This window comes from Anolis carolinensis, unplaced genomic scaffold (assembly GCF_035594765.1).
Source record: "Anolis carolinensis isolate JA03-04 unplaced genomic scaffold, rAnoCar3.1.pri scaffold_7, whole genome shotgun sequence".
NCBI classification, from domain to species: domain Eukaryota; kingdom Metazoa; phylum Chordata; class Lepidosauria; order Squamata; family Dactyloidae; genus Anolis; species Anolis carolinensis.
The window spans coordinates 2,813,850-2,841,075 of NW_026943818.1; the positions used below are offsets into that span (position 1 = coordinate 2,813,850).

Below are 27,226 nucleotides of genomic sequence, written 5' to 3' on the forward strand. Positions count from 1 at the left end.
TTAATATATAATATATAATTAATGGGCCCCTGGTGGTGGCGCAGTGTGTTAAAGCGCTGAGCTGCTGAACTTGCAGACTGAAAGGTCCCAGGTTCAAATCCCAGGAGCGGCTTGAGCGCCCGCTGTAAGCTCCAGCTCCTGCCAACCTAGCAGTTCGAAAACATGCCAATGTGAGTAGATCAATAGGTACCGCTCCGGCGGGAAGGTAACAGCGCTCCATGCAGTCATCGGTCACGACTGGACTTAACGTCAGGGGAAACCTTTACCTTTTTACTTATTATTTATTTATTTATTTACCGCATTTATATTCCGCCTTCCTCACCCCAAAGGGGACTCAGGACAGATCACATTACACATATAGGCAAACATTCAATGCCTTTTAACATAGAACAAAGACAAACAAACATAGGCTCCGAAGGGCCTCGAACTCATGACCTCCTGGTCAGAGTGATTCATTGCAGTTAATTGCAACTGGCTTGCTCTCCCGCCTGCGCCACAGCCCGGGCCCATCACAGCCCCAGACTATATTATTATTATTATTATTTACTACATTTATATCCCACTCTTCTCACCCCGAAGGGGACTCAGAGCGGCTTACAAATCAAATGAACATACAATATATTATTAGCATAGCACAATATAAGCATTAAATTACTATATTGTACTATATCATTATATGGTAATATTATTAGTAATATTACATTTAATATATAATATATAATTAATATTATTATACTGTATTATTAGTAGTATAATATTGTATTCCATTATAATATTATTATCAATATTATATGTATACACTATATATATATTATATGGGGTTGTTGTATGTATTCCGGGCTGTATGGCCATGTTCTAGAAGTATTCTCTCCTGATGTTCTGCCCACATCTATGGCAGGCATCCTCAGAGGTTGTGAGGCCTCACAACCTGTGATCCTGGCCATGAAAGCCTTCGAGAACACAATATATTATATATTTATAAAATTTATCATGAAACAGAGGTGGAACCCAAGGAGCCCCCTTGCACCCAGCCTAATTGTGGGGCACCCCTTACCCTCTGCTGTTACAGGACTGATTTACAATATACTAGCTGTGCCCGGCCACGCGTTGCTGTGGCAAAGTGGTCGTGGTATTGGTTAAAAATTGTTGTGTAATTTTTATTTGACGTTATTTGTATTTTTTTAATTAATTTTATTGTAAGTTATCTTTTTATTTATTATATTTTATTATTTTCTTGTATTATTTTTAGTTATTTTCTGTTATTATAGTATTTTATTGTATTAATTTTTAGTGTTTTAAATTATCTTTTAGTGTTTTTTATTATTTTTATTGGGCTGCTAGGAGACCAAGTTGGAGGAGCTTAGCCTTCTAACTGGCAGCAATTGGATAAAAGCAATTATTCCTCTCTCTCTCATTAGGACTTTATTTTTCTTTTCTTTTTGTTGTAACAACCTAGAGCCATGGATGATGAGTTGTGTTGTCAAATTTCGAGGTTGGGGGGCCTGTAGTTTTGTGGGTCGCCGTGATGCCATCACTCTTTTATATATATAGATTATATATTTATAAAATTTATCATGAAATAGAGGTGGGACCCAAGGAGCCCCCCTGCATCCAGCCTAACTGTGGGGCGCCCCTGACCCTCTGCTGTTACAGGACTGATTTACAATGTATTATATATTTATAAAATTTATCATGAAATAGAGGTGGGACCCAAGGAGCCCCCCTGCACCCAGCCTAACTGTGGGGCGCCCCTGACCCTCTGCTGTTACAGGACTGATTTACAATGTATTATATATTTATAAAATTTATCATGAAATAGAGGTGGGACCCAAGGAGCCCCCCTGCACCCAGCCTAACTGTGGGACGCCCCTGACCCTCTGCTGTTACAGGACTGATTTACAATGTATTATATATTTATAAAATTTATCATGAAATAGAGGTGGGACCCAAGGAGCCCCCCTGCACCCAGCCTAACTGTGGGGCGCCCCTGACCCTCTGCTGTTACAGGACTGATTTACAATGTATTATATATTTATAAAATTTATCATGAAATAGAGGTGGGACCCAAGGAGCCCCCCTGCACCCAGCCTAACTGTGGGACGCCCCTGACCCTCTGCTGTTACAGGACTGATTTACAATGTATTATATATTTATAAAATTTATCATGAAATAGAGGTGGGACCCAAGGAGCCCCCCTGCACCCAGCCTAACTGTGGGGCGCCCCTGACCCTCTGCTGTTACAGGACTGATTTACAATGTATTATATATTTATAAAATTTATCATGAAATAGAGGTGGGACCCAAGGAGCCCCCCTGCACCCAGCCTAACTGTGGGACGCCCCTGACCCTCTGCTGTTACAGGACTGATTTACAATGTATTATATATTTATAAAATTTATCATGAAATAGAGGTGGGACCCAAGGAGCCCCCCTGCACCCAGCCTAACTGTGGGGCGCCCCTGACCCTCTGCTGTTACAGGACTGATTTACAATGTATTATATATTTATAAAATTTATCATGAAATAGAGGTGGGACCCAAGGAGCCCCCCTGCACCCAGCCTAACTGTGGGACGCCCCTGACCCTCTGCTGTTACAGGACTGATTTACAATGTATTATATATTTATAAAATTTATCATGAAATAGAGGTGGGACCCAAGGAGCCCCCCTGCACCCAGCCTAACTGTGGGACGCCCCTGACCCTCTGCTGTTACAGGACTGATTTACAATATATTATATATTTATAAAATTTATCATGAAATAGAGGTGAGACCCAAGGAACCCCCTTGCACCCAGCTTAACTGTGGGGTGCCTCTGACCCTCTACTGTTACAGGACTGATTGGCTTGCAACTCATGAACGGGAAGAATGAGTCGGCTCACATTAGGGACGCGGTGGCTGTGGTGGCCCAAGCCGTGCACGACCTGTTTGAGAAAGAGAACATCACAGACCCGCCCAGGGGCTGCGTGGGCAACACCAACATCTGGAAGACGGGCCCTCTCTTCAAAAGGTAACAGGAGCTGCAAGCCAATTGTGTCACACCTGGACACCTTCAGACCTTCCCTTTGCGGAGGTGGCGGGAAATGGGGAGAGAGGAAGGAGAGGCAGGAAGGAAGAGTAAGGTCCACACTTTAAGGAAAGGACGCAGCACTCTCATGAACAAACACTCCGGACTTATCAAGCCCAGCCCTGTCCCACCTCTCACTTTATAGTTCACTCTGACTCACTACGGAGCTATCCAATGACTGAAACGGTGCTTCCTCATTGCGCCTCTGCTCCCTGCCCCACAAATCCTCCAAACAGGGCCTGCCACTGTGCGGTTTCCCTCTCCACAGCCATCAGAAAGGTCCACTAAGGGAGAAGGAGCCTTGGCGCATTGGGCGGGAGATAATAATAATAATAATAATAATAATAATAATAATAATAATAACTTTATTTTTATACCCCGCCCCATCTCCCCGAAGGGACTCGGGGTGGCTCACATGGGGCCATGCCCGATACAACAATAAAAAAACCAATCACAAAGCCATAACACAATTAATAATAATAATAATAATAATAATAATAATAATAATAACTTTATTTTTATACCCCGCCCCATCTCCCCGAAGGGACTCGGGGTGGCTCACATGGGGCCATGCCCGATACAACTATCAAAAAACCAATCACAAAGCCATAACACAATTAATAATAATAATAATAATAATAATAATAATAATAATAATAATAATAACTTTATTTTTATACCCCGCCCCATCTCCCCGAAGGGACTCGGGGTGGCTCACATGGGGCCATGCCCGATACAACTATCAAAAAACCAATCACAAAGCCATAACACAATTAATAATAATAATAATAATAATAATAATAATAATAATAATAATAATAACTTTATTTTTATACCCCGCCCCATCTCCCCGAAGGGACTCGGGGCGGCTTACATGGGGCCTAGCCCGATAAAACAATCAATATCAGTAACACGACTATAAAACAATTATACCAGTAAAACATCAATAGCAATAAAACAATCGTTAAAATCGGCAAGAAGCATACAAAAAACATACAATATTAAAACAGGAGACTAATTCATAAAATCCAGAACAGAATGTGCCGGTAGAAATGGACAATAAAGTGCAAAATAGCATTGGCAACATCTCGAAATGGGGGCTATTATAAAATGGGCAGATGGATCAGTCCAACATCAAATTAAGTATCAAAGGCCTTTTGGAAGAGCCAGGTTTTTAAGCTCCTATGAAAGGAAAGGAGGGTAGGGGCCTGCCTGATCTCTCTAGGAAGCGAGTTCCAAAGCCGGGGGGCCACGACGGAGAAGGCCCTCTCTCTTGTCCCCACCAACCACGACTGCGAGGGTGGTGGGAGCGAGAGAAGGGCCTCCCCCGACGAGCGAACAGAACGTGCCAATCAACCCAATCAACATCAATAAAAACAATCATTAAAATGAGGGATGACTTAGTATAGCTGCTCCCAACGCAGATGGAGGGTCAAGCGACAGACAGAACCCATGGAGCCTTGCATGCTGCTGACTTGTGAAGGCTGGACAACCCAACGGCCCTTGTATTACACAGAGGACTCCACCTGCTGCTTTGCTAGCTCTCTGTGGCCACCTCCCGTTCTACCGACCCAAAATGAATACTGGTAGAGCAAACACTCCAGGAACCTAAACAAGGGTGCCTTTCTCCCCAGGGTGCTGATGCAGACCAAGTACGCCGATGGCATCACCGGCAGAGTGGAGTTCAATGAGGATGGCGACAGGAAATACGCCAACTACAGTGTCATGAACCTACAGAACAATAAATTGGTTCAAGTTGGAGTCTACAACGGTAGCCACGTACGTAGGACGGCCACTAGGCTGGGTCCCTTCCCACCTCTTTGGGCTCATGCCATGGAAGGGCGAAATGCATGAATGACACCCCGCTCACGAATGTGGGCTTGCAGGCCAACTGACCACCACTGCAGCCCTTGGCCAGCCTTGCAATTTACCACTTCCTTTCTCCTTCCCCAGTTCCTGCCCAACGACCGCAAGATCATCTGGCCTGGAGGGGAGACGGAGACGCCACAGGGCTACGAAATGTCTACAAAGCTAAAGGTAAAAACGTCGGACCATAGGAACAGGGAGACAAAGAGAAGTAATGCTCCTCCCCTCTTTATATAAAGATTTATATATGTGTTGCGGGGCATTAAAACCCCTCAAATGGACGCTTTAGCATCTCCCTCTACCTTCTCTGTCGCTAGGTCTACCATCTCTGCCGCTAGGTCTACCATCTCTGCCGCTAGGTCTACCTTCTCTGCCACTAGGTCTACCATCTCTGCCGCTAGGTCTACCTTCTCTGCCGCTAGGTCTACCATCTCTGCCGCTAGGTCTACCTTCTCTGCCGCTAGGTCTACCTTCTCTGCCGCTAGGTCTACCATCTCTGCCGCTAGGTCTACCTTCTCTGCCACTAGGTCTACCATCTCTGCCGCTAGGTCTACCTTCTCTGCCGCTAGGTCTACCATCTCTGCCGCTAGGTCTACCTTCTCTGCCGCTAGGTCTACCTTCTCTGCCGCTAGGTCTACCATCTCTGCCGCTAGGTCTACCTTCTCTGCCGCTAGGTCTACCATCTCTGCCGCTAGGTCTACCTTCTCTGCCGCTAGGTCTACCTTCTCTGTCGCTAGGTCTACCTTCTCTGCCGCTAGGTCTACCTTCTCTGCCACTAGGTCTACCTTCTCTGCCACTAGGTCTACCTTCTCTGCCACTAGGTCTACCTTCTCTGCCGCTAGGTCTACCATCTCTGCCGCTAGGTCTACCTTCTCTGCCCCTAGGTCTACCTTCTTTGCCGCTAGGTCTACCATCTCTGCCACTAGGTCTACCTTCTCTGCCACTAGGTCTACCTTCTCTGCCGCTAGGTCTACCTTCTCTGCCACTAGGTCTACCTTCTCTGCCACTAGGTCTACCATCTCTGCCACTAGGTCTACCTTCTCTGCCACTAGGTCTACCTTCTCTGCCACTAGGTCTACCTTCTCTGCCACTAGGTCTACCTTCTCTGCCACTAGGTCTACCTTCTCTGCCGCTAGGTCTACCATCTCTGCCACTAGGTCTACCTTCTCTGCCACTAGGTCTACCTTCTCTGCCGCTAGGTCTACCATCTCTGCCGCTAGGTCTACCTTCTCTGCCGCTAGGTCTACCTTCTCTGCCACTAGGTCTACCTTCTCTGCCACTAGGTCTACCTTCTCTGCCACTAGGTCTACCTTCTCTGCCACTAGGTCTACCTTCTCTGCCACTAGGTCTACCTTCTCTGCCACTAGGTCTACCATCTCTGCCACTAGGTCTACCTTCTCTGCCACTAGGTCTACCTTCTCTGCCACTAGGTCTACCTTCTCTGCCGCTAGGTCTACCATCTCTGCCGCTAGGTCTACCTTCTCTGCCCCTAGGTCTACCTTCTCTGCCGCTAGGTCTACCATCTCTGCCACTAGGTCTACCTTCTCTGCCACTAGGTCTACCTTCTCTGCCGCTAGGTCTACCTTCTCTGCCACTAGGTCTACCTTCTCTGCCACTAGGTCTACCATCTCTGCCACTAGGTCTACCTTCTCTGCCACTAGGTCTACCTTCTCTGCCACTAGGTCTACCTTCTCTGCCACTAGGTCTACCTTCTCTGCCGCTAGGTCTACCATCTCTGCCGCTAGGTCTACCTTCTCTGCCGCTAGGTCTACCTTCTCTGCCACTAGGTCTACCTTCTCTGCCACTAGGTCTACCTTCTCTGCCACTAGGTCTACCTTCTCTGCCACTAGGTCTACCTTCTCTGCCACTAGGTCTACCATCTCTGCCACTAGGTCTACCATCTCTGCCACTAGGTCTACCTTCTCTGCCACTAGGTCTACCTTCTCTGCCGCTAGGTCTACCATCTCTGCCGCTAGGTCTACCTTCTCTGCCCCTAGGTCTACCTTCTCTGCCGCTAGGTCTACCATCTCTGCCACTAGGTCTACCTTCTCTGCCACTAGGTCTACCTTCTCTGCCGCTAGGTCTACCTTCTCTGCCGCTAGGTCTACCTTCTCTGCCACTAGGTCTACCATCTCTGCCACTAGGTCTACCTTCTCTGCCACTAGGTCTACCTTCTCTGCCACTAGGTCTACCTTCTCTGCCACTAGGTCTACCTTCTCTACCACTAGGTCTACCATCTCTGCCACTAGGTCTACCTTCTCTGCCACTAGGTCTACCTTCTCTGCCACTAGGTCTACCTTCTCTGCCACTAGGTCTACCTTCTCTGCCACTAGGTCTACCTTCTCTGCCGCTAGGTCTACCTTCTCTGCCGCTAGGTCTACCTTCTCTGCCACTAGGTCTACCATCTCTGCCACTAGGTCTACCTTCTCTGCCACTAGGTCTACCTTCTCTGCCGCTAGGTCTACCATCTCTGCCACTAGGTCTACCTTCTCTGCCACTAGGTCTACCTTCTCTGCCACTAGGTCTACCTTCTCTGCCGCTAGGTCTACCATCTCTGCCGCTAGGTCTACCTTCTCTGCCCCTAGGTCTACCTTCTCTGCCGCTAGGTCTACCATCTCTGCCACTAGGTCTACCTTCTCTGCCACTAGGTCTACCTTCTCTGCCGCTAGGTCTACCTTCTCTGCCACTAGGTCTACCATCTCTGCCACTAGGTCTACCTTCTCTGCCACTAGGTCTACCTTCTCTGCCACTAGGTCTACCTTCTCTGCCACTAGGTCTACCTTCTCTGCCACTAGGTCTACCTTCTCTGCCGCTAGGTCTACCATCTCTGCCGCTAGGTCTACCTTCTCTGCCACTAGGTCTACCATCTCTGCCGCTAGGTCTACCATCTCTGCCGCTAGGTCTACCTTCTCTGCCCCTAGGTCTACCTTCTCTGCCGCTAGGTCTACCATCTCTGCCGCTAGGTCTACCTTCTCTGCCGCTAGGTCTACCTTCTCTGCCGCTAGGTCTACCTTCTCTGCCGCTAGGTCTACCTTCTCTGCCACTAGGTCTACCATCTCTGCCACTAGGTCTACCTTCTCTGCCACTAGGTCTACCTTCTCTGCCACTAGGTCTACCTTCTCTGCCACTAGGTCTACCTTCTCTGCCGCTAGGTCTACCATCTCTGCCACTAGGTCTACCTTCTCTGCCACTAGGTCTACCTTCTCTGCCGCTAGGTCTACCTTCTCTGCCACTAGGTCTACCTTCTCTGCCACTAGGTCTACCTTCTCTGCCACTAGGTCTACCTTCTCTGCCACTAGGGGTTCTGCCACTAGCACAGGGCAGAACCCCCCCCCCCCCAAAAAAAAAAAGAACGGACGCTTCAGCATCTCCCTCAGTGCTGGCAAGGTTCAGGGTGTGCCCTGCTCCCTTTGGCTCAACAGCACATCTTTCTCCCCCCTAGCAAGGAAGCCTGGGGTCCAAAGTGGCAAATGGCCCACTTCTCTCTCCACAGATTGTCACAATCCACCAAGAACCGTTTGTTTATGTGAAGCAAACCCAGCAGGATGGGAAGTGCGAGGCCCGGCACAACAGCACTGGGGGCTTGGTGCAGCAGGTTCTCTGCACCGGCCCCAATGAGACCATGCCAGGTGAGGCTCAGCACTGTGAAAGGTATTTGGGCTGGAAGCAGGTCTGGGGCAAGAGCCGTGGCCATCTTGATGAATGGCTGGCGTTTGGCCATTTCGACTTATGAAAGACTGAAGTCATAATTGATTGTGAGAGGTTAATGTTGCCTTCGCCATGGGGACTGTAGGTCAGGAAAGTTGCCTCTTTGGTTCTGACCAAAAGTAGGAAAGTAGCCCTTGCAATAAGTGTGAAGGTAACATGTTAGGAGCGAATACCTTTGAGTGCCCCACACAGTTCAAGCTTGGCCATGTCAGTGTTTGACACTACAACTTTTAAACTTATTTATTATGCAATGCTTTTGACACGAAATTAAATAAAACTACAATTTGGAGTGGAGAATTAGCAGGGTATAGGAAGTCTGCTTTCGAGGCTGTGAAGGCTCATGTGGAGAAGGACATGCCTATAGAGCAAAGCAAAACGTGGCCATGGTTTCCAAGCAGGGCCCTGTTGCCTTTCATCTGAGCCAGTGCCCTGCAAAGTAAACCCAACTGAAAGCAGCTCTTATTTAACCTCCAAACAAAGTTGCAAGGAAACGGGCATCACCTTTGCCTCTTTGAAAGGACTACACATTTCCAGGCAGGTTGCCACAGAGACTATTTGCATGCCATGGGGGACTAGGGGTGGGGTGGAGGCCTCAAGCATGCTGTCTCTTGGTAACTCAAATGCTATGTCATAAAAACATACGTTCTCTCAGACCCTTTCCCCTCATTCAAGTATGCAGTGGAACCAGATCACTGGGGTAGATTGGAGGTCACAAGAATGCCTCCCGAGTCCTCGGCAAGCTGTTCCCTGGCCCCAAACAGACCCGGCACTGTTTTGTGGGGAACGAGGCAAGGCAGAATGGGCTTCACTCGAAATCCCATGCTGATGCAGCACAGGACTCTGTGCATGCTTTGAAGACTCGGTATCCCAGGAAATCACACAGCCATAAGCAAAATGTGCGGCACCAGGTCCAAGCCAAAAGTCCCACTTCTAAGGACAGATTGCTAACAAAGTGGACAACCGAACGATGAAACTGACAGGTGGAACTGACAGAGGATAGGGTTGTTGTATGTTTTCCGGGCTGTATGGCCATGTTCTAGAAGTATTCTCTCCTGATGTTTTGCCCACATCTATGGCAGGCAACCTCTGAGGATTCCTGCCATAGATGTGGGCGAAACGTCAGGAGAGAATGCTTCTGGAACATGGCCATACAGCTGGGAAAATGCACAACAACCCAATAATAATAATAGTAGTAGTATTATCCTTCAAACTACAGGAAAGGAGATTCCACCTGAACTTCAGCAAGAACTTCCTCACTGTGAGAAGGGCTGTTTGGCAGTGGAACTCTCTCTCCTGGACTGTGGTGGAGGCTCCTTCTTTGGAGGCTTTTAAACAGAGGCTGGATGGCCATCTGTCGGGGGTGCTTTGAATGCGATTTCATGCTTCTTGGCAGAATGGGGTTGGACTGGAGGGCCCTTGAGGTCTCTCCCAACTTTACTATTCTATGATTCTATGATTCTAGTAATAATAACAATAATATTAATAATAACTTCAAAGACTCTGGCAGAAACCAGTGCAGGTAGTCCCGGTGGTGATGGGCACACTGGGTGCCGTGCCAAAAGATCTCAGCCGGCATTTGGAAACAATAGACATTGACAAAATTACGATCTGTCAACTGCAAAAGGCCACCCTGCTGGGATCTGCACACATCATCCGAAAATACATCACACAGTCCTAGACACTTGGGAAGTGTTCGACTTGTGATTTTGTGATAAAAATCCAGCATATCTATCTTGTTTGCTGTGTCATAATAAAATAATAATAATAAGGTACCTCACAACCTCTGAGGATGCCTGCCATAGATGTGGGTGAAATGTCAAGAGAGAATGCTTCTGGAACATGGCCATACAGCTGGGAAAATGCACAACAACCCAATAATAATAATAATAATAATAGTACAGTAGAGTCTCACTTATCCAAACTAAACGGGCCAGCAGAAGCTTGGATAAGCGAATATCTTGGATAATAAGGAGAGATTAAGGCAAAGCCTATTAAACATCAAATTAGGTTATGATTTTACAAATTAAGCACCAAAACATCATGTTATACAACAAATTTGACAGAAATAGTAGTTCAATACGCAGTAATGTTATGTTGTAATTACTGTATTTACGAATTTAGCACCAAAATATCATGATATATTGAAAACATTGACTACAAAAATGGCTTGGATTATCCAGAGGCTTGGATAAGTGAGGCTTGGATTAGTGAGACTCTACTGTAATAACAACAACTTCAAAGACTCTGGCAGAAACCAGTGCAGATAGTCCCGGTGGTAATGGGGACACTGGGTGCCATGCCAAAAGATCTCAGCCAGCATTTGAAAACAATAGACATTGACCAAATTACGATCTGTCAACTGCAAAAGGCACGCATCATCCGAAAATACATCACACAGTCCTAGACACTTGGGAAGTGTTCGACTTGTGATTTTGTGATACGAAATCCAGCATATCTATCTTGTTTGCTGTGTCACACAATAAAATAATAAAAATAATAATAAGGTACCTCACAACCTCTGAGGATGCCTGCCATAGATGTGGGTGAAATGTCAGGAGAGAATGTTTCTGGAACATGGCCATACAGCTGGGAAAATGCACAACAACCCAATAATAATAATAGTAATAATAATAATAAGGTACCTCACAACCTCTGAGGATGCCTGCCATAGATGTGGGTGAAATGTCAGGAGAGAATGTTTCTGGAACATGGCCATACAGCTGGGAAAATGCACAACCCGATAATAATAATATAGCCCGGAAAACATACAACAACCCTGTGATCCCGGCCATGAAAGCCTTCAACAACACATTGACAGAGGATAGCTATTGGGTGAGATAGAATTAGCATCCCCTGATTGGCCTGAATGCCGGATCCTAGAAACGCTGCCATAAAACCTCTTTGCTTTTTCCCATTTTGGCGATGCAGGGCGGCCCAGCGTAATGTTGTGCTGCTACGGATTCTGCATTGACCTGCTCATCAAGCTCGCTAAGACAATGAATTTCACCTACGAAGTTCACCTGGTGGCCGATGGCAAATTTGGCACCCAAGAGCGGGTAAGTGTGGGCCACGGAAGCACCTCTTCCTTCCGTTTGGGTTGGGGGGGGGGGGGTAGAGAAAGAGGGGGGCAGAAACAGACTAAGAAAGAGTCCCAGGGAAAACAATTCTCAAAGTGCCTCCCATTCCAGGCATTTCCTTTGCAGGTGGAAGGAGTAGCTAGAGAGCCACCTTGGCTCATGCCAAGGCTTGGATTCTGCACGGTTGCCAGTGTGGAGTGCTCAGGGGACCTCTAAATGTGAGATTTCTGCCCTATTGCGGGTGACTTTCTCAAAGACGTGTGCATTGCTTTCTCACGGCAGGTGAACAACAGCAACAAGAAGGAGTGGAATGGGATGATGGGGGAGCTGCTGAGTGGCCAGGCCGACATGATTGTGGCCCCGCTGACCATCAACAATGAGCGGGCGCAGTACATTGAGTTCTCCAAGCCTTTCAAGTACCAGGGGCTCACCATCCTCGTCAAAAAGGTAATGTGGGTGTGGGAAAACCAGCCACATGAAACAGGCCAGCCCCAGACTTCCTTGAAGCGCCCAGCTGCTCCCAGCAGGAAACCTGATGGACCCTTGGCGGCCGGACCCAGCAGGTAATTCTCTCCTAGATGGCCTGATGGTCATTGGTGGCTCGCATTTGGCGGTTGTCAGAAGGCAGACTCAGAATGGCATTTCACACACATATTTACAGGGATTCGCAGGGATATTTTCCCCCAAGCAGAGAGCTATCTTGTGTAGTCACACGCTGGCGAGATTCGCCTTGGGCCGTTTCGGAGCTGCGGCCCACTTCTCTGGTCCTGTTCTTTTCCAGGAAATTCCCCGCAGCACACTGGACTCATTCATGCAGCCGTTCCAGAGCACGCTCTGGCTCCTGGTGGGGCTCTCGGTGCACGTGGTGGCGGTGATGTTATACCTCCTGGACCGCTTCAGGTAACTCTGGGGCGACCCCGGCCATGAGAAGAGCCGTAACGGGTAGGAAGCCCATCCCGACTTACCCTCCCTCTCTTAATATCTGTTCTGCCCTCGTTTTTGATGTTTAGACTGATATTCATAGGGTCCCACCTCTGCTCAAGTTCCCAGCCCCTTTCCTCTTGACAACCACTCCCTCAAATGGCCCGCCTTGGAGCAGCTAAACCATCCACTTGGTTGTTCTCTTTCAGTCCATTTGGCCGGTTTAAAGTGAACAGCGAAGAAGAGGAGGAGGATGCCCTGACTCTCTCTTCTGCCATGTGGTTTTCCTGGGGAGTCCTCCTGAACTCTGGAATTGGAGAAGGTGGGTCTCAAGCAGATACAGGTTATGGGAGGTAGGGTAAAGGTAAAGGTTTCCCCTGACGTTAAGTCCAGTCGTGTCTGATTCTGGGGGTTGGTGCCCACCTCCATTTCTAAGCCGAAGAGCCGGCGTTGTCCATAGACACCTCCAAGGTGTGGCCGGCATGACTGCATGGAAGGGAGTAGCCAGGAGCATTTGAAGTTGAACATGGCAAGGCAGCAGAAATGTGGACTTAAGGAATGTAGAGATAGCAGGTGGATTTTTCCCTGGAAGAGGTCCCAGGGAAGTGGTCATCTTGTCTGGAGAGTGGCATCCATGCGCCAGTGCCATTCCTCCTGTTGGGGTTCCACTCCACGGCCTCCACATTGTTGCTTCCTGTCCCACGATACTCTTTTTCCTCCAGGCGCCCCTCGGAGTTTCTCTGCTCGGATCCTCGGGATGGTCTGGGCCGGCTTTGCCATGATCATCGTTGCCTCCTACACTGCCAACCTGGCTGCCTTCCTGGTGTTGGACAGACCGGAGGAGCGCATCACTGGCATCAACGACCCCAGGGTAATAAACAGCAGCAGAAGCAGTTTGGCATGAATGCAGCTTGGTGGGTGCCGGATGTGACCCTTCTCAGAAAAAGCAGTGGCCAGAGGAGGAGACTGAGACAACATTGTACTGAGAGCAGTGCTCTTTGTTTCAATGTTAGAGCAGAAACAGGAGTCACACACCTTAATTTCCAATTGCAGCATCATTTGTGTTTACCTTTTAAAGAAAGGGTTCTTCTTGCTTTGTTGTTGTATGTCTTTCGGGCTGTGTGGCCATGTTCCAGAAGTATTCTCCCCTGGCATTTCGACCACATCTATGGCAGGCATCCTCAGAGGTTGTGAGGTATGGATGAGCCTTCGACAACACATCTTCTTGCTTTGCTTTTCTAGTTGCGGAACCCTTCCGACAAGTTCATCTACGCCACCGTGAAGCAGAGTTCTGTGGACATTTACTTCCGGCGGCAAGTGGAGCTGAGCACGATGTACCGGCACATGGAGAAGCACAACTACGAGAGCGCTGCTGAAGCCATCCAGGCCGTCCGGGACAAGTAAATGAGGGGGCATCGGGGGTCTTCCAGAGACAGGGGAGGAAGCAGCCTGTTGCTGCTCCTTTCAAGAAAAGAGCTCTCCCAAGGAGCAGACAGGGTTGACGCACACAAACAGTGATGGCCTCTGCCCTGAACATGGGGCAGCAAGCAGAAACAAAGAGGCAGTGCTTAGAATGGAGGCAAGAGTGGCATAGGGTCTGTATTAGAACTATTATGGATGAATAGTCAAGTGCTCAGATGAAGTCAAATGATTAAGAATGTTGGGAAACACAACAGAACAGGCATCTCGAAACATGATTAGCATTTTGACTTTCCTGATCCAGAAGGAGAATTCACCTCTCTTGCTTGTACCTCCCTCCCCCTCCCCATAACAGCAAGCTCCACGCTTTCATCTGGGACTCGGCTGTGCTGGAGTTCGAAGCTTCGCAGAAGTGTGACCTGGTGACGACGGGAGAGCTCTTTTTCCGCTCCGGCTTCGGCATCGGGATGCGCAAGGACAGCCCCTGGAAGCAGAACGTCTCTCTGGCCATCCTCAAGTCTGTATCGTGACATCTCCCAAAAGGGAGAACCATATATTGCATGGGGGGGGGGCATTCAGAAGAGCAGCAAAGGGGGTTGCGGTCAGCCCTTAGTTTGGCTGGGGGAGATTCCTACAGGATATGGCGTTGGGGGCCTATTAGGAATATACGACAAGCCCACTAGGGCATACTAGTGCATCCTGACAAAAGTGCAGATCTGTGCCACGAGATATGGGATGAAGTAAAAAGATCAAAGTCCCCCACATCCCACACACACATACATGCTTTCCTGCAAGAAAGGACCCATCTGCAGTGTCCCTGCTCTGCCCCTGTATGCAAAGCCTTCCACATGAATTACTAGTGGTCAAACTTGGCTCCCAGGTCTTGGCTTCCCTCAGGAAACAGGCCTGGCTCAGTGACCTCTGCAGATCTGTGGTGCGAGGGCTCTCCTGAGAGCAAGGAATCCTGACTTTTGCAGGCTCTGTATGAGAGTGACACCTGGCTCTAGTTCTGAAGCCACTTAGGATATATGCCAGAGCGCCTTTCTCCCATTTCCACTGCCAGCCCTGCATCCTGCCCTATTGGGCCCCCTGCCCCAGTGACCCCTCTTTGCTCTCTCTCCCTTTGCCTGCAGCCTCCACGAGAACGGCTTCATGGAAGAGCTGGACAAGACCTGGGTTAGGTACCAGGAGTGCGACTCCCGCAGCAACGCCCCAGCGACCCTCACCTTTGAGAACATGGCAGGTGGGTTTCTCCCCTCCTCCCTCCCTCCCTCCCATGGCTTCCCACATGGGGGTGTCTCAAGTCCTTCATGGCTCCTTTGAGAGCTGCTATGAGTCACCCAAGGGAAACAACTTCCCTGTAACTACAAGGAGCTCTCTGCAGTGCAGAAGAGGGTGGATTAAGCAGTCCTTGGCCCTGCCTCACTTTAAGTCACAATTCAGCTCCAGATCCCACCTCCGCCCGAAATACATTGATTCTAATGTCACGAGGCTCATTACACTCCCTCTTTTCACAGCATGTCAATCCCATATTTCATATGTGGGAAGGGCATGGCAACCATGAGTCTGGGCCAAAAGACATAGCCCTTTCTTTCTCTTACGGTGTTGCAATAAAATTTATAGCAGAGGCGAATAACCTCAAAGCAGAGAGCACCCTTCTTTCTCTCTGAATTTTGAGTACATTTAGGAACGGCAATTCATCCAAACCCAAACCCCAGCCACGTGTCCCAACCCTTGTTCATCCTAGCACTGAACGCCCACGTGTCTCCCACACCAGACACATGCTGTGCGCACAACTCATGTATGCCCTCAAGGAAAGAGACTGCCCTGGTCCAAATTGTATGACTGGTGAGCTCTGAGTTGTACTGCACAGCGAAACAAAGGCCCCGGTTTCCTTAAGTGCCCATACCTTTGCCTCATTTCAGTTCTTTGTCCCGGAGTTGCCTCTTTAAATGCCTGCAGTTTGCTCCCCGTTTTGTGAAAACCAACAACACACACACTAACAACAAGAGGAGTTACAAATATCTCCAGGATGATGTGCTGGCCAATGGGCTTAGAATGATAGAATTCTAGCGTCGGAAGAAACCCCAGGGGCCATCCAGTCCGACCCTCTTCAGCCATAGAGGAAGGCACAATCAAAGCACACATGACTGATGGCCATTCAGCCTCTGTTTAAAAGCACTCCAGAAAGGGGCTTCCACTAGACTCCACTAAGGCAGAGTTTTCCACTGTTGAAACCCTCTTCTCATGGTCATGTTCAGGTGGAATCTGTTGTGGTAATCTCTGAGCAGTTAGACTCAAATTAACCCTCTCTGGGGGAGATTCCACCAAAACGCAGCAGAATAGCAAAAAGCAAAAGCTTTCAAAAGCAACAGTTACTTACACAGGGTGAGCAAAGAAAAGCCTTTCAACTTAGGATGGCAATGGAGTGCAGAGTCTCAGTAAAAGTTCAAAAAGTATTTATTCAAAAGAATTCCATTGTAGATAGAAAGGCTTGGGAGCTGTCTAGTCTACTCTAGACTGGTTTCTAAGGAAAAATAAGAAAGGAAAAATAACAAACATCTAAATAGTTACATCTTGCCAGGAGAGATGGCGAGATGCTGCTTGTTAGCTAGAAGAACAAAGGGATAAGAGTGAACCAAAATGGTTCCAATCTCATGGTCCAGTTTATTGGGGCCATAAAAGACATTCTGACCAATGAGAAGTTATTGTCCCTAGAGATTCACATTTCTACTAATTTCAAAGTAAGGGATGTGACGTAAACAGGATAGAGTGAAACACAGTAAAGCCTATCTAGGCATGCTTTGGAAACAGGCAAAAGATTCCCTTAATTTAACTCTATCATCTATCTGACTACATTTAGACTTGAGTAGTCCAGGGTGATTTCCAACAGAATCTTCCCCTCATCCAAACAAAATCCCCCCCCCAAAAAAGCTGTGTATATGTATGCTAATTGCGAAGCCAAAGGAGAGGCGTCAGGGAGGGCACTGGTGGCCTGCGTCCTCCTTGCTCCCTGGCGTTAACTTTCCTGCTTCTTTCAGGTGTATTCATGCTGGTGGCTGGAGGTATTGTGGCCGGGATATTTTTAATATTCATAGAAATAGCATACAAAAGGCATAAAGACGCCCGGAGGAAGCAGATGCAACTGGCGTTTGCGGCGGTTAATGTGTGGCGGAAAAACCTGCAGGTAGGACAGACCGTTTTTAGAGAAAAAAAAAAAAACCTCCAAAACAGGTGCGGTTGGTTTTCTTTTCGTTTCGTTTTTGTTTTTCCCATTACTTCACCCAACCAGTGACTACAGTGCTATGTGGGAATAGCACAGGGACAGGAGCCCAAACCCCTCTGCAGCCCACTTTCCCCACAGGCCTGACCCGGGCGACGGGGGCAAAGAGCTGCTCCTGCCCCTCCGGCCGGCATCCGCATTCGAGCCCCGGCCCCATGTCCTGCTCCCCACTCAGGTCCAGGTCCCTGGCAAGAAACGGCCCACTGCGCCCCACGCCATGCCCTCCCCTCCGAGATGGGGCTTCCTTGGGCAACCCACAATGCTAGACTGTTGCCTCACAGGGCTCTCCTGTCCAGTCGCCTTCGAACCCCAGGCGCGAGGCCCAAGAGCAACCCGCTCTCTGCAGGTCTAGCCAGCCCAGATGCGTGACTCTGCCCACACCTGAAGGATTTGGGGGGGGGGGATATGAGAGGGTCACTCCATTAACTGCTGTGCATTTGGCGCCACCAACAGCTGGCAGAAGAGACTGCAAAGGCCTGGAGCAGAATCGGAGAAGAGGTGGGCTGGCTTCTCCTCCTCACACCCCATGGGCAATGGCAGGAGAGAAGCAGCCTTATTTATTGGTGCATATCATTTAGAGTAGTGGTTCGCAACCTTTTTTTTTTTTTTGACCAGGGACCATTTTCCAACATTAGTACCAAAAAGGTTACGAATCAGTTTTTGGTCAACTTTAAATTGGGGTGCTGATTCAGAAAATTGCATTGGATGGACCTCATCAGCTCTAGTTTCTGATACAGAACATATGCCGTCCAGTAGTCGCCATCTGCTCGCCCTCAGAAAACTATACAGTAGAGCAGGGGTCTAACTAACTAAGGCCCGTGGGCCAGATGCGGCCCCCCAAGGCCATTTACCTGGCCCCTGTCCTAAACTTTAGACTTAGGGTTGACCTAAGTCTCTCTGGTCTTTGCTTACCTATGGTCTTATGAGATCATCTAGATGGCTTTTGGAGGTCACGTTCCTTATCTATGGTCCTATGAGACCGTCTAGATGGCCTTTGAGGGTCCTATTCCTTATCTATGGTCTTCTGATGGCCTGATGAGATCATCTAGATGGCCTTTGAGGGTCTCTTTCTTTACTTATGGTCTTATGAGACCATCTAGATCAGGGGTCCTCAAAGTTTTAAAGCAGAGGGCCAGTTCACAATCCTTCAGACGGTTGAGGGGCCGAATGATCATTTGGGGGAAAAAAAATCCTATGCACACTGCACATATCTTATTAGTAGTGCAAAACAACAACAATAACAATGAAAGAACAATACAATATTTAAAAATGAAAATAATTTTAACCAACATAAATCTATCAGGATTTCAATAGGAAGTGTGGGCCTGCTTCTGGCCAATGAGATAGTCAGGTTAATTAGAATTGTTGTTGTTGTGTGTCTTCAAGTCATTTCAGACTTTGGGTGAGCTTAAATCCAAAATTATTTATTTAATCATTTACTACATTTATTTACTACATTTATATCCCACCCTTTTCTCCCAGAAGGGAACTCAGAGCAGCTGCATGTACATACAATATATTATATTATTAGCATAGCACAATATTAGCATTATATATTACTATATTGAACTATATCACTATACTGTAATATTATATGTAATATATAACATATAATTAATATTATATGGTATTATTATTAGTATTATATTGTATAAAATAATATTATTATCAATATAATATGTACAGTAGAGTCTCACTTATCCAAGCTAAATGGGCCGGCAGAAACTTGGATAAGCGAATGTCAGGCTCACTTCAAAGGACCAGTCTGAACGCAGATCAAAGATAGCTGCTCTCAAATCCAATCTTTATTGAAGAATACATGACTTTGGAAAAGTCGAGAATGACCTAATGTTTACATACATCTAATTTTATCACTTCTGATGCAACGTAATACCACACGCAAATATCATCATCAAATCCCACCCCCTGGATCACATTACTACCATTCCCACACACTACATCAATTATAATTGTTTATACTTTCAACCCTGAGTTCCCAGGCTCATTTTATCTTCTCCCGCCAGGTGCTTGCAGGATTGTTTATGTTATGAAGTCAGATTCAGGGCTTGGAAATTCAGCCCTGGGATCTGGCTCCATGACAAGCGAATATCTTGGATAATAAGGAGGGATTAAGGAAAAGCCTATTAAACATCAAATTAGGTTATGATTTTACAAATTAAGCACCAAAACATCATGTTATACAATAAATTTGACAGAAAAAGTAGTTCAATACGCAGTAATGTTATGTTGTAATTACTGTATTTACGAATTTAGCACAAAAATATCATGATATATTGAAAACATTGACTACAAAAATGGCTTGGATTATCCAGAGGCTTGGATAAGCGAGGCTTGGATAAGTGAGACTCTACTGTATATGCAATATATTACATTATTAAAACGGATATAAAAATATTATATTATAAATGAGGGCGCGGGCCAGGTAAATGACCTTGGAGGGCCGCATCCGGCCCCCGGGCCTTAGTTTGGGGACCCCTGCTCTATTACGTTAAAGAAGCAAACAATCAGAAGAAACCAAAGCCTACCAGGATCTCCCAACCAAGCCAGGCCAGAACGAGGCCCGTTGGTCAAGTTTAGAGAACCAGGCTTACTTCCCAAGGGAGGTTTTGGGAAACCTGCAAATGCCCCTCCTGCTAGAAAAGGCCTGGGCCTCTGGTGCAGAGCGGAAGGGGAAAGGCAAGCTGGCGCATGACCCAGTTAAACAGACCAAGAGCTCCTCACTAATACCACGTCCTTGCGTCCCACCTCCATTTTCCTCTCTCCCTCCGTCCCTGCCTCCTTCCCCCGTTCTGTCCCTCCCTTGCCCCCCAAAATCCCAGGCAGCCGTACCAAAGGGGTGCAATGTGCAGGGAACCAGAGCACATTAGTCACTGTCATTTTTCACTTGCCAACTTTCTAGAAAAAACCCTGCCCGGGGCCATTGTGGGGGGGGACAGACTCTTTGGGGCTGCCAGCCAAGCATGCCACCCCACGGGATATTATGACAAAGATACAAAGAAGTACGCTCATTAGATCCGTTTGACAATGTAAGACTTTTTCACAGGAGGATTCCTCAGACCACTAGTATCTGGTACATTGCTAGAAGGTAGGCAAGTGGAAAGATTTCTTTGTTCAAGAAAAAAAAAACAAAAAAAAAAGCAAATATATCTATAATGGGTTCTTTTTCTTTTTTCTTCTTCTTTTGTTTCTGGGGGAAATCACAGTTTTGCCATGGCTATTTCTGGCAATGCCATGGGAAGGCACAAAAAAAAAGTCATCCCATCCCATTCTCTTCTCGCTAGCTTTTCTTTTTCTGTGCATGCATGCAACAAAAAAACCGAGAAAAAAAAATAACCGAAAAGGAGGAGGAAATGTATCCCCTGTGCATGCTCCATGCACCAGCGGGATACATTTTTGGTCACCCCCACCATGGGCGGGTAGGGCCAGACCTGGTCCCAGCCACCACTGTCACCCCACATCCACAAAGGGGTCCAGGAAAAGGAGGGGAAGTGGGGAGATTGGCCTGGGGTCCCTTCTGCCCGCTCTCTGCCCCGTGGACCAGGTCCGGCCGCCTACCGCTCAGCTCTGCCGCTGTGGTTTTTTTCTCTTTGGTTCTGTTCCTTTGAGTTCCTGCTGACCCTAACATCATTCAAAGCCTAAAACGCTTTGCTTCTTCCCTTTCTTTTCCTCGTTTCAGAAGTTCTGTTCTTGTTATAGTTTTTTTGTTGTTGTTTTTTATAATATGATTTCGGGAAAAAACAAAAAAAAAACAGTTCAAGCTTTGCGCCTAGCGTCATTGAAATTTTTTGGAATACCTTTTTTTAACATACAATGACCTTCTCTTTCAATGCAGTCCTCTCTCTCTCTTGTGGCCGTAGGATTCAGCTTCAGAAAAGGCCCCGAGCATTTTTATTTAGTGGTAGGTGAAAGTGTCTCGCCTCTCCCTCTAGTCAGGCCAGCCGTGACAGGAAAGGGGTAGGGCGCAGGCGGCTCCCCCAGGGACCCCACGGCTCTCTCTCTCTCTCTTTCTCTCTCTGGGGGAAGACCACTCCCACTGGAGGCCTCTGACCTATAGCGCCCACCGCCCCCTCCCTGCCCCTCCGCTCCCCTTCAGGGGCTCCTTTCCTCCAATTGAAACGCTGTCCTCCTTCAGACCAAGCCACGCACTGGCCCTCGCCCAGCGCCAGGACCCAGAGTCAGTGCCACTTTTGGGACTGACAGCCGTAAGGATGACTCAGTCGTGGTCTTGACCACTGCCACCGCCAATGTCAGAAAGCGAGCCGGAAGGAAAAAAAAAAGACCAAGGCAAACCAAGGACCGTGGGGCAGTGTTCATGTAGGTGTAGAGGTCCAAGCCACCCACTGGAGATCTAATCGCTTATATACATATTCATTTTAGGATAGAAAAAGTGGTAGAGCAGAACCAGACCCTAAAAAGAAAGCCACTTTTAGGTCCATCACCTCTACCCTGGCCTCCAGCTTCAAGAGACGTAGGTCATCCAAAGATACGGTAAGAGGAAGAAAAACAATTATGCCCTCTTTCTCTTTCTTTCTTTCTTTTCTTTCTTTCTCTCTCTCTCTCTCTCTCTCTTTCTCTCTCTCCCCCCCTCTCTTCTGCCATCCCATCAACTACCACACGCCCATCCCGAAGCTGCCAGTGTAACCTACCATAGCCTCATGTCCGTCAAGAGTCGGTCAGTCAGTCGGTCAGTCAGTCAGTCATTCCCGTGTCCCTCGAAAAGTTTCAAAGCCCCGCTGGGCAAGGAAAAGGCTTGAATACCCTTGTAGTGTTCTGTGAAGAGTTTGGAGATAACTGCAGTGAGTTTCCTGTTGATGTTTTCGTTTCATTTTTTTTTCTTCCAACTGGATCCTTTTATTTCCTTCTGTTTGGAAACGTGGTTTAAATTTTCCTCCCCGACCTTTTAAAACGATCTTTCCCCCTCACCCTTCCCGCTGTTTTTCTGAGTGTTCTCGTACCTGTTTTGTCATTGTATGCCTCTAGCGGTCCCCGAGGCCCCCCCATTCTGCCCCAGTCCAATTCGGGCCACGTCTAACCTACCTCACCTGGAGGCCACCTGTTTACCTTTACCGCACTCCTGACATGTGACTTTTGTTTGTGTTTTTTAACCAAGGAAGAGAGAGAGAAGACAGAAGGTAGGGTTTTGTATCAAAGTGACAACTCTCTCTGATCACGGCTTACCAGGGCAGGGCAAGAGTCAGGGGTGATCTGGAGTGGTAGCATTTTGGAAGGTAAAAAATAAAAGAGCCACACCAGGAAGAAAGAAGAAGAAAAAAAAAAGAGGAAAGGAAGGCAGGGGTCCCAACTGGAAAGAAAAGCTATTCCGTTTTGGCGGAAGCCGTCTCCCACAGGGTGAGAGATGCCACCGCCGAAACCTTTGCTTGCTCTAAGCTTCTTGCTTCCCAACATGCCCCTCTGGAGGGAGGTCTGGGGATGAGGGGATTGCATGCACCACTCCACCAAGACCAGGGCACACCTCGTCCCCCATACACAATTTGCATGGACCCTCGCCTGGATGCCACTGATTGCACGCTGGGACATCTGGTCAGCAGGGAAATGCAATTTCTGTTTTTGCGCTACGCAGCACAAGGAACCGGCTCACAAAACTGCCTCCTGCTGTAAACTCTAAATTGTCCTTCATTCACCCCACCCCCCAAAAACCCCCATTTTTCTTTTGGAAGTAGACTTCTGGATTTCCTTTCAGGGAAGGGTGTGTTATTTTGGCTTTGGGGTCATTTGCTCCTGGATCAGGCAATAAGATGGGTTGGAGGGTCACAACTGCACACCTAGGAAGGTGCAGACGGTGGTGGAGGGGCAACGCCAAAGAGTGCAGATGCCACAGTTTGGTAAGGAAACGGGAAGGGTGGGCACCCCAGGGAACCTTCCAGGCATAGAAAAGTGATGCCAGAGTCTCCCCTCAATTCTGGAAATGTGAGAGAAAGGTGGCCAAGGCAGATAGGCAGGTCAGGCAGCCATCCAGGAAGGCCTTTATCCTCTTCCCGTCCTTCATGGGATGGAGAAAGGGTCCTAATTCCCTAGAAGAAAAAGGCAGGCCAACTGGCAAGGCCTGAAGTTGTCTCTCTGGGAGTCCTGGCACTCTCTACCCAGAAGAGCAAGAAGCGAGCTGACTCAGGGCCACTTTCCCCATCACGTCAACAAAGGGCTCCTTTCCACCCAGAGACCCCCAAGGCCTGCGGAAACAGGAGGGTCTCCTATCTATCTCCTATCTGCCCCTCAAGGCAAAAAACATAAATGCTCTCTTCTCATTTCCTGAGGGTTGCAGCAATCTTTCAAAACAAGGGAGCTCCATTTTATAATAATAATAATAATAATAATAATAATAATAATAATAATAATAATAATAATAATAACAACAACAACAACTTTATTTTTATACCCTGCCCCATCTCCCCGAAGGGACTTGGGGCGGCTTACATGGGGCCTTGCCCGATACAACAATATAATAACAACAAAAAATTAAAACAATTATCCCAAAAATAAAAACATCAGCATCAATAAAAACAGTCATTAAAATCAACATGCAGCATAAAATGTTAAAAATTTTATGGTAGATGGGATACATCAGTGTCTCCACCTTTCAGCTCTCAGGCTGGATCTACAGTGTCACAGAATCCAGTTTCTGAATCCAGATTATCTGCTTTGATTATATGAGTCTTCACTGCCATATAATTCAGCTGAAAGTGGATTCTATGGCACTGTAGATGGCCCCTGGGCTGTAAATAAATAATAAATATAAATATAAATATAAACACAGATATAAATGTACAGTATACAGTGTTCCCTTGCTACTTCGCGGTTCACTTTCTGCAGATTCGCTGTTTTGCGGTTTTTCAATAAACTCTAAAAGACTACAGTAGAGTCTCACTTACCCAACGTAAACGGGCCGGCAGAATGTTGGATAAGCGAATATGTTGGATAATAAGGAGAGTTTAAGGAAAAGCCTATTAAACATCAAATTAGGTTATGATTTTACAAATTAAGCACCAATACATCATGTTATACAACAAATTTTACAGAAAAAGTAGTTCAATACATAGTAATGCTATTTAGTAATTACTGTATTTATTAATTTAGCACCAAAATATCACGATGTATTGAAAACATTGACTACAAAAATGCGTTGGATAATCCAGAACGTTGGATAAGCGAGTGTTGGATAAGTGAGACTCTACTGTATAAAAATAGATATAAATGTACCCGTATACAGTGTTCCCTTGCTACTTCGCGGTTCACTTTCTGCAGATTCGCTGTTTTGTGGTTTTTCAGTAAACTCTAAAAGACTATTATAAATCATAAGAAATTACAATTTACAGCCTAAGGAAGGGAGGAAGGAGAAGCCAAAAGGAGAGAAAAGGAGCCTAAGCAGCAAGGGGGGGGGGGGGGGGGGAGGCGATTTATCAACACACGATTGGTTGATAAAAGACTTAAAATAGTGTATAACAACTAAAATAATGTATAAATATTAAAATAAATATAGTGTCCTTACTTTGCGGATTTTCACTTATTGTGGGTGGTCCTGGAACCTAACCCCAGTGATAAGTGAGGGAACACTGTATACTTGAGTATAAGCCGACCCAAATATAAGCTGAGGCACCTAATTTTACCACAAAAAACCTGGGAAAACATTGACTCCAGTATAAGCCGAGAGTGGTAAATTTCAGAAAAAAAACCAGATACCAATAAAATTACATTAATTGAGGCATCGGTAGATTAAATGTTTTTGAATATTTACATAAAGCTCTAATTTAAGATAAGATTGTCCAACTCTGATTAAATCATTATTCTCATCTTCTTCAATGTAAATGTGCTTATGTATCCTTTTAATAATAATAGAGTAAAATAATACATAATAATAATAATAGAGTAAAATAATACATAATAATAATAATAGAGAAAAATAATACATGTAATAATAGAGTAAAATAATAAATGCAATAATAATAATATCAGAGTGAAATAATAAATGTATTATTATTAATAAAAATAGAGTAAAATAAGTGTAATAGTAGCAACAATAATAGAGAAAAATAATAAATGTAATAATACCAATAATAATAGAGAAAAATAATAAATGTATCATATATTCTCGAGTATAAGCCGACCTAAATATAATCCAACCAGGACCCTCAGCCGAGTATAAGCTGAGGGGGGCTTTTTCAGTCTTAAAAAGGGCTGAAAAACTAGGCTTACACTTGAGTATATACAGTAAGTAAAAATGAATTGAAAAGGCAATAAAAAGAAAGATCATTGGGTTGCTGTGAGTTTTTTGAACTGTCTAGCCATGTTACAGTAGCATTCTCTCTTGATGCTTTGCCCACATCTATGACAGGCATCCTCAGAGGTTGTGAGGCCTGTTGGGAACTAGGCAAGTGGGGTTTATATCTATATATACATACATGATGTGGAATGATGTCCAGGGTGGGAGAAAGAAAGAATTCTTGTCTGCTTGAGGCAAGTGTGAATATTGCCATTGGCCACCTTGATTAGCACTGAATAGCTTTGCAGTTGCAAAGCCTGGCTGCTTCCTGCCTGGGGGAATCCTTTGTTGGGAGATGTTAACTGGCCCTGATTGTTTCCTGCCTGGAATTCCCGTTTTCTTTATTTATTTTAGAGTTTTTAAAATACGGATAGCCAGATTTTGTTCACTTCCATGGTTTCCTCCTTGTTGTTGAAATTGTCCACACGTTTCTTGTGGATTTCAGTGTCTTCTCTGTGTCGTCTGACAAGGTGGTTGTGAGAGTGGACCAGCATTTCTGTGTTCTCAAATAATAATAATTAATTATTATTATTATACTTAAATAATATTCTGTGTCAAGGTTGGTTCCTCAAGTGCTCTGCTATGGCCGACTTCTCTGGCTGAATTAGGCTGCAGTGCCTTCCATGTTTTCATGCAGGAAGCAGCCAGGCTGTGAAGCTGCAAGGCCATCCAATGCTAATCAAGATGGCCAAAAGCAACATTCACACTTGCCTCCAAAAAAGAGTTCTTTCTTTCTCCCACCCTCTTGGTATATAAACAAACCCCACTGGCCTAGTTTCCAACAGGCTTCACAACCCCTGAGGACGCCTACCATAGATGTGGGCGAAACGTCAGGAGAGAATGCTTCTGGGACAGCTGGGAAAATTCACAGCAACCCGAGGGAGCTCGTATATATATATATATATGGCAGAAGTAACTTCCCCAAGTTGAGGTAACGTTACTGGGAGCGTTGCCTCTTTGCCTTGCGGCCCACCTGAGGAAGGAACGGGCAGAAAAGCGTCTCCTCAGGAGCCTCGACGACGCCGACGGACGGCGAGTTCTCACCTGAGGGAAGAGGGCGCGAGAGCCCTTCTGGACTACCGCTCCCAGAAGCCCCCGCGCAGAAGGGCCCTTGGCAGTCCGCGGAGCGCTCGGCCAAGAGGATCCTGGGAGCGGTAGTCCAGAAAGGAAGGCGCCTTTCACCCTCCCTCTTCCCCTCGGTAGCAGCCCTTCAGCGGTGTCCCATTGGACACGCGGCCTGTCACTCACACTCTGTCGCATGAAAGGTTAGAAATACAGTAGTCTCACTTATCCAACATAAACGGGCCGACAGAACGTTGGATAAGCGAATATGTTGGATAACAAGGAGAGATTAAGGAGAAGCCTTTTAAACACCAAATTAAGTTATGATTTTACAAAGTAAGCACCAAAACATCATGTTATACAACAAATTTGACAGAAAAAGTAGTTCAATATGCAGTAATACTACGTAGTAATTGCTGTATTTATGAATTTAGCACCAAAATATCATGATGTATTGAAAACATTGACTACAAAAATGCGTTGGATAATCCAGAACGTTGGATAAGCGAATGTTGGATAAGTGAGACTC

General features: G+C 46.6%; 1 protein-coding gene and 1 long non-coding RNA gene across 24 annotated transcripts in view; one reads left to right on the top strand and one right to left on the bottom strand.

Moving 5' to 3' along the window:
• Positions 1-27,226, top strand: part of grin1 (glutamate ionotropic receptor NMDA type subunit 1) — a 52,546-nt gene that overhangs the window by 19,262 nt on the left and 6,058 nt on the right. For 4 of the 23 annotated variants that reach the window (XR_010000075.1, XR_010000076.1, XM_062959099.1 and 1 more), the window contains 15 exons: positions 2,834-3,008; positions 4,700-4,844; positions 5,019-5,102; positions 8,425-8,559; positions 11,558-11,695; positions 11,999-12,163; positions 12,498-12,616; positions 12,847-12,959; positions 13,360-13,508; positions 13,880-14,037; positions 14,412-14,573; positions 15,190-15,299; positions 17,098-17,243; positions 21,193-21,258; positions 21,738-21,848. Coding sequence is in view for 17 of the 23 variants with exons in the window: in XM_062959099.1 (XP_062815169.1) it covers positions 2,834-3,008; positions 4,700-4,844; positions 5,019-5,102; positions 8,425-8,559; positions 11,558-11,695; positions 11,999-12,163; positions 12,498-12,616; positions 12,847-12,959; positions 13,360-13,508; positions 13,880-14,037; positions 14,412-14,573; positions 15,190-15,299; positions 17,098-17,243; positions 21,193-21,258; positions 21,738-21,848 (1,976 nt within the window). In the remaining 6 variants the exon portion in view is untranslated. Of the gene's footprint in view, positions 1-2,833; positions 3,009-4,699; positions 4,845-5,018; positions 5,103-8,424; positions 8,561-11,557; positions 11,696-11,998; positions 12,164-12,497; positions 12,617-12,846; positions 12,960-13,359; positions 13,509-13,879; positions 14,038-14,411; positions 14,574-15,189; positions 15,300-17,097; positions 17,244-20,403; positions 20,446-21,192; positions 21,259-21,737; positions 21,849-21,989; positions 22,127-27,226 lie in introns of those variants that run through there. The other 19 variants (XR_010000078.1, XR_010000079.1, XM_062959107.1 and 16 more) reach the window with 10 other exon arrangements.
• On the bottom strand, positions 19,118-26,699 carry LOC103281620 (uncharacterized). The gene is made up of 2 exons (XR_507729.3): positions 26,609-26,699; positions 19,118-22,130 (listed from the first exon to the last, which is right to left on the bottom strand). It is a non-coding gene; the product is annotated as an uncharacterized LOC103281620 (long non-coding RNA).